The 20,853-nt window shown below is 45.4% G+C and overlaps 1 protein-coding gene across 1 annotated transcript in view; it reads right to left on the bottom strand.

The window, feature by feature from the left end:
- Positions 1-1,404: 1,404 nt before the first annotated feature.
- Positions 1,405-20,853, bottom strand: part of NRK (Nik related kinase) — a 336,723-nt gene continuing 317,274 nt past the window's right edge. The window contains exons 31-32 of the mRNA XM_040442402.1: positions 20,315-20,454; positions 1,405-2,673 (exon numbers count right to left, since the gene is read on the bottom strand). Coding sequence (XP_040298336.1) covers positions 2,590-2,673; positions 20,315-20,454 — 224 coding nt within the window. The 3' untranslated portion in view covers positions 1,405-2,589. The remainder of the gene's footprint in view (positions 2,674-20,314; positions 20,455-20,853) is intronic.

The raw sequence follows: 20,853 nt of genomic DNA, 5'->3' as shown, positions 1-20,853 counted from the left end.
CATTGTTTCTAGGCAGCAGATCTCTGTTCACACAGCAAAATCTGCTGACCAGAATTGCTCATTGAGGTTTAAACATGAATGATTGCTTTACACAAAGAAGGAGTGGTTCGCTCATTCATCCAGTGATCGGCAACAACTTCTCATAGATTATCTGGAACAAGCGTTTGTTCATATGTTCGCCCCCAATAATCGGGCAGTTTAAACCCATCTTTACACTTCTGTCTTGGGATATTACTCCACTTTTTACCCCCCCCCCATTTACTGGCGTAAGACTGAGACAATTTTTGTCACAGTTGATAAATCCTGCCCTAAGTCAGCTCAACTGGCTAACCACGCCACTTTCCCAACACTTTTCAAAACTGGAGTGAGTGGTATAAAAACACAAAATTTCACAAACACGTGCCGATAAGTCCAAAAAGTCACATAACTGTATTCTGGAGCTTTTTTAAGCCAAAATTCTGTATAGCAGAGTTGGATAGATTCCCCCCATAGTCCTAAAGGTAAAATACTTTCACAAGTAAAAATGAATATAAAAAATTAAGAAACCATACTAATTTTATACTAATGTTGAGTTGTATTTCTCTATTCACATAGAAAGCTTTTAAAAATGCTGCATTAAGTAAAGGAAAGGTAAAACTACAATCTACAAAATTGCTCAACTGTGAAGATACACGTTCTGCTTCTTAAAAGGAAAGAATGCTATATCATTTTATTAGTATTATCTTGAATTACTGTGCATGTCATTTTAGAAATCATAAGAAATGGCTTCACAAATGTAACTCTGATTAACTTTCCATGCAGTCATTTGCTAACTAAAATATCATTCAAACTATATTACAGGAATATTTTACATTGCCGACTATAGGCTTTCTACATTTTAATAGAATTTGCAGTCTTTCAAGTAAGATTTATATTACAGTGTCAGCGAAGCATGATCAAATTCTGAGACAAAAGTGCAATATCATAGAGTTTGCTAGTTACCCAGAATACACAATTTTTAGATATGTCTTAAATTTTAAGTAGCAGTAGATTCATAGCAATACAGTAACCGTTCTAATATTTAAAGAGGTACAGGACGAAAATAAATTCTTCTTTATCAAGTGGACATCCAGCATACCTTACAACATTGTAGTTGGTAAAATAAGGGCATATAATCCCCACCTGGGAATTCCCCAAATCAATCAGGACTGCCCACTTGTTGGCTGGTTTTATGCAAGTCCCATCCATTTGTGGCCAGCACAAATTTACTGGAACTGTCTCTGACAATTAGGAACAGTCTTTGCAATTTCCTATAAAGGGCAAGTCTAATAAGATATAAAACTACAAGACTGATAAAGTCTAAATACTTGTCCATAGGAAGGGTATAGGGGGTAATTTACTAATTGATATACGCCAGTTTCCTGCCATATATCTGTCGCAGCTTGTGGCACAAAGGTTATTTGCGCAGCAATCTGTGACTTTTTCCCGCTGACGCCATGTCTAAAAATGGGGGCGTGGCATGGGTGGGGAAGGGGACGTCCTGCCTTGGACGGGATGGCCCGCAAGAAAGCTGGCTTACATTTAGACCGGTGGTGGATGTACCAAAGTTATGTGGAGGCCGGCCGGATCCAGCGCAAGGGGTCTGAAACGCCGGTCTTAATAAATATCCCCCATAGTACATACCACTTAGGCTATGTTCACATTCGCATGCATCACAGTTTGTTCCATCAAAACAATGGATGCCTCAGTGGAATAGACCTCATTATAAGGCAATGGGATCTGCTGGGTGGGTTGTAGTCTGTTGTGCGACAGATCTGGTAGAGCATTGTGAATTCTATTGTATATAGAAGCCGTAATCTAAATAGAGTAAGGCTTAAAGGAAACATGTGACACTGATCTACAGGCAGCATGTTATAGAGCAGGAGGAGCTGAGCAGATTGATATATAGTTTTATGGGAAAATATTCAGTAGGACTTGAATTCATTTTTTTACAGTAAATCTCTGCTCTTTCTATGTTTAAGTGTCCAGGTTGCTGTCGATAAGTTTATCTCCTATTTACTTTTATCATTTATTTCTAGGTTTAGTGTTCCTTTAGGAATGAATGTTAACTGTATCATTAATACTAAAGGAGTCAGAGGTTAGAATGCCATTGATAGATTTCTTGTTTGAAAACCCATTTAATACCTGTCCTGACTGAGATTTCCCTATTATACACTGCTATGCAGATCTAATTCATGAGATATTGTACCAGTATAGTGTGTGCAATGCTTGTTTCCTCGGGGATAAATGTATCTAACCTTAATCTATATGTCTTCTGCTACATTAACTCTATGACCTCCGGCACTCAGCAATATTGGTTCACCAATAGCCAGAGAAACAATTTCTTCAATAACCTGAAAATGGCGTGTGCAAACTGTAGATGTAACCACAAGATATAACTAATGCTACAAGCCATTCCCAGACTCTGTTTCTTCTTACTTCATACTCAGGAGTTACATTCACTACAAATGTGCAGCTCCTCTGGGTTCCTGGTTTATGGTGCACACTTTTAGGAGGCTTGTCTCACAGCCACCGCTGTGGTCTGCAATTCCCAAGATGCTTGACACCAAGTTACCAGTTGAAGAGAACATTTTGTCCTAGGGTCATGAAGTAAATCTGACTGCTGCCACCAGATTGTATCGATGAAAAAAATACCTGAAAAAGATCACATAAAATTATAATCAGGGCAAAAAAATGACAATTTATAAAAATACTGCTCACAGAACAGAAATCAGGAATCTATATATCTATCTAGTATATAACTAATTATCTATCATGTACCTATCTTTCTATCTATATGATTATCTATCTATATGATTATCTATCTATATGATTATCTATCTATCTATCTATCTATCTGATTATCTATCTATCTATCTATCTATCTATCTATCTATCTATCTATCTATCTATCATATAACCAATTATCTATCATGTACCTATTTTTCTATATATCTGATTATCTATCTATCTATCTATCTATCTCTTTCTAATATCTATAATGTATCTATAGTGGGGATTCGCTCTGCTAGACAGGGTATACAGACGCAGTACAGAGGCAAATTACCAGTTCTTGAATCAAAATTCCATGTTTATTCACACGCAAGACAAAACAAAACGTCACTTCGCAGTCTTGGTGTTAGTTCACACACAATGGAAAGTCCACGTAGCAAAAATCACCTTGTTAACAGTTCTACCTCCAGCAGTCCATAGCAGGCTTTTAGGGGGCCTGTTTCCCCTAAACACAGGTCTCAGCTCTCTTGCACGGCACAAGCCTCAGATTCCAGCACACACACCTTGCTGCTGAGCCCAGCTGTCTTTTAAGGACAGCTAGGTACTGCCAAAACCTGGACCGGCACTTAGACGCCAGTCTGGTGTTTGACCCCACCTGGCTGCAAGTTAGCCCAGCAGCACACGCTGGGAGGAAAATACCTGTTTTCCCAGACCATACCCTTCACTGTGTCACATACCCCCCCCGTTTGTTCAACCACGAGGGGGTGAACACTCGTCAGACAATGTACTCGGGACAGGGAATCCGCGTTTCCCTGTAACCGGCCTGCCCTGTGTTCCACTGTAAATTTAAAGTTCTGTAGGGAAAGGAACCATCGGGTGACCCGGGCATTTCTGTCTTTGGCCTGGCTCATCCAATTAAGAGGAAAGTGGTCGGTCACCAAGCGGAATTTTCTCCCCAACAAATAATAGCGGAGAGACTCGAGTGCCCACTTGATAGCCAGGCACTCTTTCTCCACTATACTGTACTTGGTCTCGGCTGGGGTGAGCTTACGGCTGAGGAAGACAATGGGATGCTCCTCCATGTTGACTTCCTGGGACAGTACAGCACCGAGGCCTACTTTAGAGACATCCATCTGTACTATAAATTCCCTCTTGAAATCGGGCGTCACCAAAACCGGGGACCCACACAGGGTCGACTTCAAAGCGGAGAACGCCTCTTCTACCCAATCATCCTAGTGAACCATCACGGACTTATGTCCCTTAAAGAGCCCTGTCAGTCAGTGGCCCGGCTATTGTAGCAAAGTGGGGGACAAACCTCATGTAATAGCCCACCATCCCCAGGAACGACTTTACTTGCCTAGAGGTGACAGGTCGGGGCCAATTCCGTATCGCCTCTATTTTGTTTACTTGGGGTTTGATGACTCCGCGGCCAATGACATACCCTATGTATTTAGTCTCCTCTAACCATATCGCACATTTCTTTGGTTTAGCTGTTAGTCCAGCCTTCCGAAGGGAGTCCACTACGGCCTGTACTTTGGGCAGGTGACTTTCCCAGTCGGTACTGTGAATGACAATATCATCCATGTAAGCTGAGGCGTACCGCCGATGTGGATGAAGATGAAGCACAATGTCCATTAGACGTTGAAAAGTGGTGGGGGTACCATGCAGGCCAGAGGGTGACACCTTATACTGATACAGCCCCTCAGGCGTGATGAAGGCAGTTTTCTCTTTGGCAGCCTCCGTTAAGGGAACCTGCCAGTACCCTTTCATGAGGTCCAAAACAGAAAAATACCGTGCTTGTCCTAACTTCTCTATTAGCTCATCCACCTGGGGCATGGGATATGCATTGAATTTAGATATCTCGTTCAGCTTACTAAAATTGTTACAAAACCGTAACATCCCGTCCAGCTTGGGTATTAAGACTATAGGACTGGCCCACTCACTTTTAGACTCCTCGATGATGTCTAGCCGCAGCATTAGCTGCACTTCCTCCGAGATGGCTTGTCGACAAGCCTCGGGTACCCGCTATGGCTTTAACCAGACTTTTGCCTGAGGCTCAGTGACAATGTCATGCTGGATTGCGGAAGTGCATCCAGGGATGTCCGAGAACACATCCATGTTCTGACTAACGAACTCCCTGGCCTCTTGAGCCTGTTTAGAGGAGAGGCTGTCAGCAATTTTTACTGTGGCAACCGCTTCCCTTGCATCAGACAGAGGGGTCGGAACCTCTTCCCCTAGAAAACCCGGTCGCGGGCTGTCTTCAGTACAGGTCTCCCTATCTTTCCAAGGTTTTAGTAAATTAACATGTTAAACCTGCTCTGGCTTTCGCCACCCTGGCTGGTGTACCTTGTAATTTACCTTTCCAACTTTCTCGAGTACCTTGTAGGGCCCCTGCCACCTAGCCAGGAACTTACTGTCCACGGTCGGGCCTGCCGATTATAGATCCGACTTTGTGCTTGCTGAGCTGCCTCCATATGCTCTCTAACAAGAGGTAACACTGTCTCTATCCTTTTTTGCATCTGGGTAATGTACTCAAGGACACTTTTGTGCGGAGTAGGTTGCTGTTCCCAAGCCTCTTAGGCTACGTCCAACAAACCGCGAGGATGTCTGCCATATAGCAGTTCAAAGGGCGAGAACCCAGTAGGGGCCTGGGGTACCTCCCGCACAGCGAACATGAGAAAGGGCAGAAGAAGGTCCCAGGCCTTCCCATCTTTAGACACCACCTTTTTTAACATGTTTTTTTATGTTTTGCTAAACCTCTCTACCAGACCGTCCATTTGCGGATGATAAACGGACGTCCGTAGCTGTTTTATGTGCAGTAACTTACAGCCTTGGACATAAAAGGGGTCCCCTGGTCGGTCAGAACCTCTTTAGGTAGTCCTACATCTCCATTAACTTCTTAGCTATGAGTTTGGCCGATATATGTCGCAGTGGCACCGCCTCCGGGTACCGAGTGGTGTAGTCTAGGATGACCAAGATATGTTGGTGCCCTCTAGCGGACTTCGGTACTGGCCCATGAGATCCATAGCGATTCTCTCAAACAGTACCTCGATGATCGGGAGAGGTACTAAGGGACTGCGGAAAAGGTGCTGGGGGCTAGTTGTCTGGCAGGTCGGCCAAGACTTACAAAATTATTCCACCTCTCTAAACACACTGGGACAGTAAAACCGCTGTAGTATACGGTCCTGTGTTTTCTGCATTCCCGGATGACCCCCAAGAATGTGTTGGTGGGCTAGATCTAACACAAGTTTGTGATAAGCCTTGGGCACCACCAACTGTTTAATATGCTAACCCCGTAGTTGGTTTACCCGATACAACATATTCTGTTGAACCACAAAATGGGGAAACACCATCTTGGCTCCAGGTTGTTGTGGTTCACCATCAACTATTAATACATTTTCCCAGGCTCGGGATAGGGTTTGGTCCCGGTGTTGTGCGGTACCAAAATTATCCCCGGAGACATTGAGGTCTGCCAATTCAGGACCCGGCGGCAAGTCCTCCACGTCTCCCACCATTACACTCAGCAGGGTTGTCTCCCCCTCTTCCACCAAAGTGGCGGTCGACCCCTACCGCTGGCCTTTCGGCCTCGGGTTCCAAGCGTTCTGGCCTTCCTCTTGAACAAGGCCACTCTACTAGGCTTACCCCTGACTCATGGGTATCAGTCACTCTCGAGGCAGGCCACAGTGTCGGGAAGCACGGGAAGTCTCTCCCTATTATAAGTTCATAGTGTAAGTTTGTGGCAACTGCCACTTCGTGAGTCGACCTGCCGACCCCCTTGGCTAGAGACACCAGGGCAGTGGGAAAGTATTTTAAGTCCCCATGAATGCACATGACCCCGACTTTCCGGCCAGGATACTCAGCGTACCGTACCAGTGAAGCCCTTACACCAGACTCCCTGAGTCCAGCAGGTCCTCCACTGGAGTGTCTCCCACTTCCACCTGGCACAAGTGGTTTAGAGTTTCTGGGGTACCTGTTGGACACAGCTTCCTGGCATATAGCGACTGACAGTAGCCATAGTTAGTGTCCATGAGCTCAACCCGATGGGGACAGTCAGCCCTTTCATGGACAGGCTCCTGACACCGCCAGCAGACTATCAGAGCCAGGTCCGCAGTGGGTACATCCTGAGCAGGTTTTATCGGCTCAAAACTCTTGGCCTGGGGTGGAGATTACCGGGGTTTGACTGGCCCCCTCCCGAAAGAGCCCCCCTTTAGATTCCTGGTAGCCTCATAGCGTTCCACCAGGTCATTGCCAGGAGACACCTGGCTGATCCAGTGCTGGAGAGGGGGTGGCAAAGCCCTCCAGAACATATCAGCTAACAGATGATCCAGCATAGCAGTGGGGCTCGACACGTCAGGCTGTAGCCACTTTTGCAAGAGGTGAAGTACGTTATAATACTGGAACCCCCACTGATGCACCCACTGGGCCCGGACCAACACATTCACCCCCAGTCTTGTCAGAATCTCACCCTTGACTTTCTGGTAGTCAGCCGCTTGATTGTCCGACAAGCTGAAATACACCCGCTGTGAATCGGATGCCAGGAACGGAGGGATGACCTCAGCCCACTGATCTCGGGGTAGATTCTCCGTTGTGGCCACCTTCTTGTACATCGTCAGGTAGGTTTCGATGTCATCTGAGGGTGTCATCTTGGGGATCGCCGCACGGACCACTTTCCAGACATCATGGACACTTTGGGACGCTCCTGCCGTCTGTAAAGCCATCACGTGTTGTAACAGCAGCTGGTTTGTTTCTTGCTGGTGTTGGTTAGCCTCCACGAGAGCTTTCATTACAGCATCCATTTTGTCACTTGACACAGGTTTGAATTTAGCTTGTTTAATCCAGGACATCCAGCCGTACCCGGAAAAAAAAAAAATTGGCGTTTATGCCAGCCTCTCTGTGCGTGCCCGCATCCTCCACCAATTGTGGGAATTCGCTCTGGTAGACAGGGTATGCGGATGCAGTACAGAGGCAAATAGTACCAGTTCTTAAATCAAACTTCTGTGTTTATTCACACATAAGGCAAAAACATTCTTGAGAAAATTAATGTTTTATAATATGCAAATAAGCCCCTAGGAGCAACAAGGGCGGTGCAGTTACAGCTCATTGCTCCCAGAAGCTCTCCTTACTGCCCCCATGACATTTCCCATCAATGACTGACAATACCAGCTAATGAAGATGTGAGGATGTACTCACACTTAGCCCTGAAGCCTCACGGGAGCTCATTTGGCGCATGCGCTGTACGGGGATGGAGCACCACCTTCCTTGTTGCTCCTAGTGGGCTCATTTGATTATTCTAAAATATTGATTTTCTCAAGAATGTGGGAGCAATATCATGATGTTCAACTGTCAAGTGCACGTCTCAGGTGAGATGGTTTTAATGCGACATATCTGACGATAGAACCCATTTAAAATCAAACTTCCTGATCCTTCTCTTCCTCAACAGGAGGCCATCATACAATAGATGGTAATCCGATTTACTCTTTTTGTTCATCTGATTATCCATCCTTTTACCAGCAACTCTTTTATGAAGGACACTTCCATTGAGTGGACTTTTTATATGACTTCTAGAGTCGTATGTACTATTTTGTTCCCCTCGTTAAAATTGGATAAAACATATAATATAACATGTCCAAGCTTTAAATAGAATATGTGGATGGAGACGCATTTCATGCTGTTTGAGAAGAGTCGTCTCTGACAGCTTTCCCCTCAAGACATAGATTTTCATAAATAGTTCACAGCAATAAAGGAAATAACTCAGGGTCGGTCAGACTGCTGCCATTAATGCCCAACCCCTGTCCAGTTTATTAGATATGTCCCCGTCACATGCAGTACTCCTCTAAGACCATTATATGGGATAATTATCAGATGACAGTAGAGTTCATATTGTGACAGGGGCATTAGCTTCTCTTATTTATTAGCCAAATCCAGTTTGTGATTTCGAAGGCGTGAGGAGAATGGCAAGTAAATCATCCAAACTCAGTATGTCCAATTATAGGCAATCAAATCATAATTCCTAAAATACAGAGCTGGACGGATTATTCATGCTGACATCAACTCGTTCTTTAATGCCTTGTAGGAATACAGATTTTACAGTTATATAAGCGATTATAACATTTCACGGTTTTATTTTCCATTTTCATTTGTATGGTGTAGTACAGTGGTGCCCAACTTACGGCCCGCGGGCCACAACCGGCCAGCGAAGCTGTGTGATCCGGCCCGCGCAGTGACGGGAGGCGGAGCTTGCGCCCAGCTGGAGAAGCAGAAGAAGGTACACTCCAGGGCGGCTGCAGTGGCGCAGTACAGAAAGCCTGGAGGCAAATCAGGGAACGAATGTGAGTAGTAAATGATTTCTGTGACTGTAGGGTGTTGTGTGTGTGTGGACTCTGCAGGGTGCGTTGTGTGTGTGGACTCTGCAGGGTGCGTTGTGTGTGTGGACTCTGCAGGGTGCGTTGTGTGTGTGGACTCAGCGCGTCTCTCACCGCTGGGTAGTTGCTTGCAGTGCTGGGGTCCTACTGTGCAGAGGGCTCACAATTCCCCATTTTGTGCGAGTGCTGTGTCTGGATGCGTGCGCTGTGCTGGTCTTTGTGACCGGACTGTACCAGAGGAAGGAAGGGCTGACTCTTAATGGCGGGCACAGGCAGTGTGGTTTCAGGAGGGCTGTCCCTGTAAGTGTGGCTGGTTCCTTAGTGAGGATAGTTGGGATATCCTGAAGGGCCAGTGGAGTCCATTTGGCAGGGTCCGGCAGTACATGGCTTTGAGGGGTAAGAAGGGAACCCCTCCTTGTTGTTTGGGAAGGCCAGGACATGAGTGGTGTTCATTGGTCTTGGTTGGAATTAGTGTCTGGTAGTGGTGGTCTGCGCTGTGGTAGAGAGAGTGCCCCCTTCACAGTAGTAATGCTCACATGTGCCCCTTCACAGTAGTAATGCTCACATGTGCCCCCCTTACAGTAGTAAATGCTCACATGTGCCCCCTTTACAGTAGCAATGCTCACATGTGCCCCCTTCATGGTAAAAATGCCCAGATGTGCCCCCTTCACAGTAGTAATGGTCACATGTGCCCCCTTCACAGTAGTAATGCCCACATGTGCACCCTTCACAGTAATAATGCTCACATGTGCCCCCTTTACAGTAGTATTGCTCACATGTGCCCCCTTTACAGTAGTATTGCTCACATGTGCCCCCTTCACAGTAGTAATGCTCACATATGCCCCCTTCACTGTAGTAATGCTCACGTGTCCCCTTCTTAGTAGTAATGCTCACATGTGCCCCCTTCATGGTAAAAATGCCCAGATGTGTCCCCTTCTCAGTAGTAATGCTCACATGTGCCCCCTTCACAGTAATAATGCTTACAGTTGCCCCTTCACAGTAGTAATGCTCACATGTGCCGCCTTCATGGTAAAAATGCCCAGATGCACCCCCTTCACAGAAAAAATTTCCAGATATTTGCCCCTTCACAGTAGTAATGCTCACATGTGCCCCCCTCACAGTGTTTGCATTTCCTTCTGGCAAAGCTACCTGGTTCTGGCCCGCAAAATTTATACCATGTCTAGTGCGGCCCTCAGACGAAAAATGGTTGGGCACCACTGGTGTAGTAGATCTGTTTTCTAAATTCTGTCAGTACAGTTAGCCACCAAGCAAATTTTCATTATTCTTTTATTAATGATTGTTTCTTTGTACAGAGGTTGCAGTGTCACCATTTTGGCAGAGACCTCCAAATATTCTGATTCCTCTCACGCAGTCATAGTTACATGATACAATTTTGTCTGTGTGCAGCTACCACTAGGGGGAGCTAATGCCATATGAATTTATACAGTAATATTTAACACACTAGAAGCTGTATAAATCTAGATGCAATGAGCTCCCTCTAGTGACAGCTCTAGAAAAATGCCCTGACTGTGTCAGGAAGCAGTTCCTATGCCATAGGAATAGGGTAGTGTCTAAACTCCATGCTCCTTGAAGTAGCACTCCCACCAAAAATTTATATTCTGACCTGTAAGAAAGGTATATGATGTAAACTGTAGAGTAATTTTCTAACCTGTGAAATTTTGATTTGCCGGTTCAGCGATTTTATTTTTTTACATTTTGATCCGAATACATTAGCGGCGAATTTCGTTAAAAAACTGCTATTTGCTGGCTGCAGAGAGCCTGTATAGTGGTGTAGAACACTGTGCCTTGCAGTAACACGCATAGGGAGTCTGCTTTGGTAGTAAAATAATACTGTGACTCCGTATGACATGCAGATGACAGGCGGCGCTCTTAGAATCATTGCATACTTCACTTATTTGGGCAGTCACGGGGCCAAAACTGACCAAATAGCTCAAGTATGAACTCAGCCTTACAGGTTGATGTTAGCGCCAAGAAGAAGCGCACTCCTTTTAAACCGTCGTCAGCTGATTCCACATTGATGTCTACAGAACCTGTTCTGTTACACGCTTATACATGTAGAGCCCCCTGGCAGGGGAGAGGGTGTTAGCAGTAAGTTTGTGTTGACGTCACTTATTATTTTGCCCTTCCTCTGATCCATCAGAACAATAACCCACAAAAAACGAATCCTGTCTGTTGAGCATCCATCAGCATTTGGTCAGTAATCTATTAGTATTGCTAATGCCAAAAAAACAGGAGTTGTCCAAAACAGTGATGACATGTGAACGGAATATTTGCAAGTCTTCTGTGTTTTGTACCCACTCCTGCTTTTGGCTACCAAATCATAAGCCAATTATGATGGGACCATACAGGCCTTACAGCTGCTACACAGAGATGATCCATTGTGCGTCTCATTTTACCTTCCTTCCGACAGATCAGAAGAAGGGTCGAATAAATGATGTCAGCCAAGCCAAAAAGGCAAAATAGTGGCCCAGTCATAAAGTGGGGAGGGTGGGAACAGCATGAGAAGTCCACAGAGTGGCCCTATGACATAGTGGTGAGGTGGAAGCAGCATGAGGAGACCACAGAGTGGCCCAATGACAGAGTGTGGAGGCGGCAGCAGCATCAGGAGGCCACAGAGTGGCAAGGTGACATAGTGTGGAGGTTGAAGTAGCATGAGGAGGCCACAGAGTTGCAACACGACAAAGTATGGAGGTGTCAGCAGTATGAGGAGGCCACAGAGTGGCACGACGACAAAGTGTGGAGGTGTCAGCAGCATGAGGAGGCCACAAAGTGGCATGACAACAAAGTGTGGAGGTGGCAGCAGCATGAGTAGGCCACCTTAGCTCAGCACGATTCAATAATACACGTTCTCCGGCACAAAAGGCTTGGCAAATTGATTGTCAGGGAATTTCCATCGAAGATTGGGATAATATATTGGCGAATTTAAGTTTAGTTGCTTATAAGTGTAATCAAGTTTTGGTTCAATTGAGTATTAAATATTTAATAAATTTATTAGAAAAAATTAAGTGTTGCCTAAGACAGGAGAGCATGGGCCAGTCTTCTGGTTATTCGACGACGTGGTTGCGATGGAGAAAGCATTCCAAAAAACAATTTCTCCCCACCTGGAGACGAATCCTGTCAAGATTGATGCAAGTGTCATCGAGCCAGATACTTCTGGGGGAACCTGCCTGGCATGAACAGGCCTCTAGTAGCTACAGACAATGAGAAGACAAAGCTTCAAGATTGCTTGGAGCCCGGAAGAGTCGCAAAGTTCATCAAGATTCAAACCATAACTAACATCCCCTGGTCTCTTCGTCAGGAAAAACATCACGAGTTTCCAGTCATCATGGATGGTAAGGAGGACATCCTGTGGCACACGGAGATAGAGAGGGTCTTTGGATACCCCACGCACTATACGGACGTCTCAGAAGCTCCTGGGAAGGTCATGGAGCGCCCTGGTCATCCGGCAACTATTCGCCCCGCTGAAGGATTATTTTGAAAGTGTGTAGAAGCCACACAGGGCCCCCACGCTACAGATTTATCATGGAGACACCGGATTTTATAATATTATATTATTATATAAAGAGAAAAAAAAATGAAGCCCCTTCGTCACCCGGCTCCCAAGTGCGATCAGCTACATCATCATCATCGAGTACTGTTTGCACGTCACTGATGTCCTCCTCAACCATCTCTGGGTCAGGAGCCTGACCGCTCACAACACCAGCTCCCACACCACTCTCCTCATCACTACTTGCCCGCCTAGTGAAGGAAAGGACAGACGCAGGTTGAGGACAGGTGAGGGCATAGGGCCTGCTCTCGGGCCATGCCAACTAAGGGTTGTGTCTGACGAACCCACTGACTCTTGCCTGGGGGTGTCTGATATCACTCGCGACTAAGTCGAAGGTCGAGTCAGCCACTCAAGAACCGCTGGGTTGTTGGTCACGACACGACCACTAGCTGACACTGGGAGCTCAGTCCTCTCGAAGTGACCTCTGCTGCCACGGGCCCTTACTTTGCTGCGACCACTGCCTGCGCCAGAAACATTTAGGCCTGTGCCACTCCCCTTTGCAGGGCCTGGCATTTTTCTGCCTGACATACTGTTAGAGCAAATAAATAAAAAGGAAATTAAAACACCCCACAAAAGCCTTTACTGCAGATAACTACACCGCTGAGCCGCAAATATATTTTTTCTTCTTCTGCTAATACACGTCACAAAAGGCTGTACAAGAAATAACTTCACCGCAGAGCAGGAAATTTATTTTTTCTTTTTCCGCTAAAACACCCCACAAAAAGCCTTTACTACAGATAACTGCACGGCTGAGTGGCAAATATATTTTTTCTTTTTGCTCCAACACACGTAACAAAAAGCTTTAAAATAAATAACTGCACCGCTGAGCGGCAAATATATATATTTTTTTCCACTAAAACACCCTACAAAAGCCTTCACTACATATTACTGCACCGCAGAGTGGTAAATGTATTTTTCCTTTTGGCGCTAATACACGTCACAAAAAGCTTTACAAGAAATAACTACAATGCTGAGCGGCAAATATATTTTTTCTTTTTGCGCTAAAACACCCCACCAAAGCCTTTACTACAGATAAGTGCACCGCAGAGCGGTATATGTATTTTTTCTTTTTGTGCTAATACACGTCACAAAAGGCTTTACAAGAAATAACTGCACCGCTGAGTGGCAAATATATTTTTTCTTTTTGTGCCAAAACACCCCACCAAATCATTTACTACAGATAAGTGCAGTGCACAAGGGCAAATACGACATATAAATATTTCCTTTTAATAACCCTTGTTAATGCCTGTATCAAACAGCACTTGCACCCTAATAAGAACGGCTTGCTGGAATTTCAGAGCGGTATAATGGCAATTTGGGTGCCCAGTCAGTGCTGCAAGGTCTAATAGAAATGTTCCTATTACCCAGGCTGTCACCTCCCTGAATGAACCCAGTTCAACAGAAATGCGGTGGAATGATTCCTCCCTATCCTTTCCCTACACCTTGAATAATCTTTCTCTGCACTTGTAAATGTTTTTTTTTTAAGTAGAATGACGATTTTTCTATCACTGTCCCTAGCATCTGCAGACACATCTCTCCCTGCACTAAGTACGCTGGTGAATGGCAGCAAGAAAACCAGTCATTTACTGGTGGAGCAGATTGCTATATTGAGAGAGACTCTTGTAGCTCCAGCCCAACGGGTGGCGGTAAGCCCCCCAGAGACTTTAGTTGTGATGAGGAGAGCTGTGCAGCGGGCCTTGCAAAAGCTGATGCCCAAAGACGATATTGAGGCCTACCTGAACATGTGTTATCGGTAATGGGGAGGGGATAACACTAAATGACACACAGAAGGAATAGATCGGAGTCTAGGCCCCAAAGCTAAGGGAGAGGGAAGGTGACTTCCTAGGAATCCCTAGACCTCTCCCTGACTTCTGCCAGTATGAGTAGACCCTGAAGGTGGAAATACTCATACACCGGAACCTTATCCCTGAAGACCCAGGAAGGCCCTAGGAGTGGTGGTAGGGAATAAGACTACTGGTTCCTCCCCAGATGAAGGAACCAGCGTCTCCCTGAGGCCTAGACAACAACACACACAAGCGAACAACAAAATGCAAAACAAAATGCACTTAGCTTCAAGAAAAATGGAGGAGCAGGAGATCCAAAGGAACAACACACCAGCTCAACCAACTCCAGCAGGAAATATCAACCGCATGGTAAGCAGTGTGAGTCAGGACTAAATAGAGCCTCAGTATTGACTACAAGCTGCACCTGCTAAGAAGTTTGGTCATTACAGAACAACAACACTGCAAAAAGAAAACAGAGACTGTCAGATACCCTCACATGCCGCCAGTCTTTTCAATCTTCTCACCTCTGTCATGGGAGGGACCGTGACACCATGTTTGAGAGAGTGGCGGAGAGAGAGAGACTGCCAGTAGCAGAGTGGGCAGAGGTCCTTGTGCCCTTTCTGTCCAATGAACCAAAAGGCCTACTATGACCTCAGGGAGCATGATATCCGGGACTATGCCAAGTTCAAATGGGAGGTCCTGGCTCGCTTGGGCGTTACACCGGCTGTTCGCACCCAGAGGGTCCACACGTGGAGCTTCACCATGGACAAGCCTGCACGATCTCAGATGCATGACCTCATCCATCTCGTATGGAGGTGGCTGGAACCCGAGTCTTCTACATCGGCCCAGATCGTGGAGAAAGTAGTGGTGGATTACTATTTCAGAGCCCTCCCTCCAGAGCTACAGTGGTGGGTCAGACATGGAGACCCCAAAACTGCGAATTTTTTTGGCGAATATCGCCACTTCCAGCATTCGCGAATATTTAGAATATAGTTCTATATATTCATATTTGCAAATAGTGTTGATCGCGAATATTCTAATAGCGAATTTTTATCGCGAATATATTACATTGCCGATTTTCGCAATCAAGTAAATAATGACCGTAGTTTACGAATTTTCGAATTTCCTAATTTATGGCGAATATTCGACCAATAATTCGGAAATATCGTTAATTCCAATATTGCCTATGCCGCTCATCACTACTGCTGACCAGTTCGTTAACCTGATGGAAAGATTCCTGGCAATTGAGGACTACCTCCGTGATGTCCCTGCCGCTTCAACACCTCTCCGGAGTATAAGACCCATCTATGGGTAAGAGTTCCGGCTGTTGGGGGTGTATGGAAGGGTGCAAGAGGGAGCAAGGTTCTAGAGGTTGGGAGTGGGCATAAGACTGAGTCCCACGGGCAGTCTGGTCCTGGAGAGGTGTTCTCACCAAGGAGACCTGGGATGCTCCAGTGCTGGAGGTGCCGTGAGTGGGGACACATTGCTGCCCATTGCCCTCTTACCTCAGAGCCCATGGAGTGTGGAGCTAGCCGGAGACAGTCGCTGTATGCGGTGCCAGTTTGTGCGGCCTCACCAGGACTAAAAACTGAGCCGCAGATATGTACTCTGGTAGTAAACGACTGCTCCGTCAGGGCTCTTTTGGACTCCGGTAGTCTGGTCACCTTGGTGCGTGCAAGTTTTCTGGCTAGGAATTATGTGCCGGACAAAAGCATAAATGTGCTGTGCATCCACGGGGATGGCAAGTCTTGCCCAGTGGCTCGGGTTAAGCTGGTGACTCCGGATGGGACTGTAACCTATGAAGGGGTAGTCAAAAGACTTTTGCATGATGTGATATTGGGCCGGGACTTCCCATTGTTTTGGAAATTATGAAAGAAGAAAGACTCCTCTGCAGCCAGTGAAGAAACCCCTGCAGAATCTGTGCCTTCCCCTTTAAATGCTTCAAGTGAAATGCATGTTGATGATGAAATTTTTCCGTTGCAGGTGTTAGCAGGGGAAGAGGAAGCTTGCCCATCTGGGCAGAATGTGTTGGACTTAGAAGTGTCTTGAGGTAGCTTTGAATGCTCGAGGAAATGTTACTGTGTTAGATGGTGTACCACAGGAACCAGAAGCTGAACAGAAATTTCCGCATTTTGCCATGAATGGAAACCTACTGTATCGAGGTACCAAATGCAACGACGAAATTGTGGAGCAGCTTCTGTTACCAAAACCCCATCGCCGTATGGTACTAGATTTCACACATAACCACTTACTTGGGGGTCATTTGTGCACTAGCAAAACACAAGAGAGGGTACTACAAAGGTTTTACTGGCATGGAGTGTATGAGGAGGTAAGATTATACCGCGAGTCTTAACCCCACCTGCCAGATAAGTGCCCCGGCCCCACATTTTCGTAGTCCTTTAGTATCTCTTCCCATCACTGAGGTACCTTTTGAAAGAATTGCGATGGATTTGGTGGGTCCCACTGTTAAGTCGGCTAGGGGACACCAGTATATCTTGGTTGTATTGGACTATGCCACTCGGTACCCGTAAGCAGAGCCCCTACGAAACATGGCGGCCAAAAATATTGCCCGGGAGTTGTTATTCATGTTCCCCCGCATGGGGATCCCTAAAGACATTTTCACAGACCAGGATACACTCTTTATGTTAAAAGTCATGAAAGAATTATGTAAATTGCTTAAAATCACCCAAATACGTACATCCGTGTATTACCCTCAGACAGACGGGTTGGTCGAGAGATTCAACAAGACCCTGAAGCAGATGTTAAAAAAAGTGGTAGAAAATGATGGCCAGGACTGGGACTGCCTCTTACCCTACCTTAGGTTTTCTATCAGAGAGGTGCCCCAGGCTTCTACAGGGTTTTTGCAGTTCGAGTTAGTATATGGCCGTCACCCAAGGGGTTTACTAGATGTGGCCAAAAAAACCTGGGAGACCGAGGCTATTCCCTATAAAAGCGTCATCGAACATGTCGCTTAAATGCAAGACCGGATAGCAACCGTTATGTCCATAGTTAAATAGCATCTGCAAAGAGCTCAGAAGGCTCAAAGCAGAATCTATAACAGATCTGCCAGGGTAAGGGGCTTTAATCCCAGGGACAGAGTCCTGATCTTAATTCCCACCGTAGAGAGTAAGTTTCTGGCAAAGTGGCAGGGTCCCTACGAGATTGTGGAAAAAGTGGGCGAGGTGAACTATCAGGTGCACCAACCAGGAAGGAGAAAACCCTTTCAGATTTACCACGTAAGTTTGATCAAGCCGTGGAAAGATCGGGAATCCTTGGTGGCCACACAGACCATGACTAAGGAGGTGTCGCAACCAATTCCCCCGGTAAAAATTAGTGAGGCATTGTCAGGTCACCAGAAACAAGAAGTAAAGGAGTTTCTGCAGAGAAATAGAATGAGGTTTTCTGACCTACTAGGCTGTACTCACCTGATAAAACATTACATGAGAACTGATCCCCACAGTAAGGTGAATCTAAAGCCCTACAAGATCCCAGAAGCATGCAGAAAAGCGGTATCCTCGGAAGTCAAGTGTATGCTTGAATTAGGGGTCATTGAGGAATCTACCAGTGAGTGGTCGTGACCTATTATATTAATCCCGAAGCCCAATGGGACTTAGAGGTTCTGTAATGATTTTTGGAAGCTAAATGAGGTGTCGAAATTTGACGCGTACCCCATGCCCAGAGTAGATGAACTAATTGAGAGGCTTGGGAAAGCAAGGTACATTACGATCCTTTACCTTACAAAGGGTTATTGGCAGATACCATTGTCATATGGGGCTAAAGAAAAGACGGCATTCTCCACTCGTAAGGGGCTGTTCCAGTACACAGTGATGCCGTTCGGGTTACATGGAGCCCCTGCCACTTTTCAAAGGTTGATGGACCTAATCTTGAGGCCACATCGTGACTATGCTGCCGCTTACCTTGATGATGTGTTAATTTTTTCACCTGATTGGAAAAGTCACCTCTGGAAAGTGCAGGCCGTGATAGACTCCATTAGTGATGCTGGCCTAACCACAAACCCTGAGAAGTGTGCAGTAGGGCTAGAGGAAGCAAAATACCTGCGCTACATTATTGGTAAAGGGCTGGTTAAACCCCAGGTCAATAAAGTAGAGGTAATACAAAACTGGCCTAAGCCCTTAATGAAAAAACAAGTCAGGGATTTCCTTAGCATAACTGGGTACTCCCGCCGGTTTGTACCGAATTTTGCCTCCATGGCAGCACCATTCACTGACTAAGTCAGTAATGGTGAAGTGGACCCCAGAGGCAGAAAAGACTTTTCAGACCCTAAAGTCTGTCAACAACCAGTGCTCATTTCCCCAGATTTCAGAAAGGAGTTTCTGGTCCAGACTGATGCGTCTCATACAGGCTTGGGAGTGGTCCTGTCACAAGTGATAAATGGGGAGGAGTACCCAGTGATGCACCTAAGCAGGAAGTTGACCCCGGCAGAGAAAAATTATGCTATAGTGGAACGAGAATGTCCGGCCATTAAATAGGCTCTAGAGTCACTTAAATATTACCTGCTGGGTAGAAAATTTCTGTTGGTGACAGCTCATGCTCCTTTAAGCTAGATAAAAACAAAACAACTGAAAAATATAAGAGTGACAAGGTGGTTTCTCCCCCTGCTAAATTTTAATTTCAAGGTTGAGCATAGGCCAGCGAAATTGCAGGGAAACGCTGATGCTTTGTCCAAGATACACTGTATGGTTGCTGAAAGCGCCCAGACCTCCGGTCTGGAGAAGAGGCGGGGGTGGGATATGTGGTAAAGTCTTGGAAGGGGTGTATATCTCACCCAGGTTCCTCAACTGGGTGAGGTAAGTAAACCAGAAAAGCTAAAGTGGTTTCAGCAAAGTGTACGTTGCTGAGATAGTTTTGTTAAAGGTTCAAGGGCTGGATTTTACTTGGACTGGGAAGGTAGGTTTGGTAGTGGGACCTCCCCAGTCCACCCCATTTCAGGGCAGATTTCCCCCTAGCCTGAGGGATCCCCAGGTGTAGCCAGATGGGATCGTTAGGGGGAAATAAAAGCACATCCCAGGCTGTCAGTCTGGGAGAGTTGTGCCTGGAAAAGTCTAGGAAGCTGGCTGCCTTGCTGGCTAGAGACGCCAGATTCTCTGTGTGTGACCTGAACTCAATAGGTGAGCTAGAAACTAATCTGTATTAGTTAGAGCCCAGATTGGTAGGAGTTTATTTTGTTTGATTTATGTTTTGTGGTGCTGGAACTTCACCGTACCTAGTGAATTATAACTGGGTTTGCCTGTAAATTGCCGGACTGTCATAAAATAAAGCATCAATTTGGACTTTAATTCTGTTGTCTGCAAAGGAATCTGTCATCGCCGCCCTGCTTGAGAGAGAAAACCCTTACAGCAGGTAAACACCCCCAACTGGTTACCACCCCTCTGTACCCTTACTGCAGACTGCTAGCAATTAATTCAGAACTTCTAGTTGAAATAATAAAGGAATGGCACAACATAGAGCCGTAAGAATAGATGTTCCAGAATTGTTATTACAGTATGTGGGGAATGCATGTAGCTATTAAAACAGGCATTTCAGGAGTGGTGACAGGTCCTCTTTAAAAAACTGAATTAAAAGAAAGAGAAATGCTCTCTAAAGTGTGATCTATTTGTTAGCACTATGGATGGAGCAATTAATACTAAGTTATTGGTTTTCTAGAAATGTATATTTTCATCTTATTTGTTTTCACTTGAAATAATCATTTCTTATCCTGTATAATTCTTCCAAGAAACTGCACTAAATGCATCTCATGAGTAACAACCTAGCAGTGAGTGCCTATAAACATCATATATTTCCTTTATTCTGCACATAAATAGTTGCTATCATTCATAGATATGATTTACCTTGTCGTTTCTTTCACACAGAAATTTTAACTTCTGTGCCTTTTTGTGCATGAACACTCCTTCTAGAGTTCCCGTCTCTCCAGAACGCAGTTCAATAGCCTTCTCACCCCAGCCCATGATTTGATTGGACTGAAGATATGCTGGAAAATGAAAAATGTATATAAAAAATTTCATTAATGTTAAATATATGACTGCTGCATTTTCCTAGTTACAATATACATTGGAATTCATTTCTTCAGTGGGTTATATTTGCCAAGGAATTTAACAAAATATGATACAGTATGTGTGGAAATTACCAAAGCTGGGTACTTCATCAGCATTTCAAGGGGGTGTCTGGTTTCAATAGAAATCTCGATAACTCAGGGGATTGACCTGTAATAAAGAATAGATGATTACTTACCTGCAAGATCCTGCGCTGCTTCTCCTCTACCAGCAGGGCGTCTGCAGCAGTGACATAATTAACACATGAAAATGGCAGCCAATCACTGGCTTCTTTGGTGCACCCCTGAGGTCAGTGATTGGCTGCAGTGGTCACTTGT

This window comes from Bufo bufo, chromosome 8 (genome assembly GCF_905171765.1).
Source record: "Bufo bufo chromosome 8, aBufBuf1.1, whole genome shotgun sequence".
In the NCBI taxonomy this organism is placed as follows: domain Eukaryota; kingdom Metazoa; phylum Chordata; class Amphibia; order Anura; family Bufonidae; genus Bufo; species Bufo bufo.
Note: the sequence above shows the minus strand (reverse complement) of the source record. Positions and strands in the feature narration are given on the sequence as shown.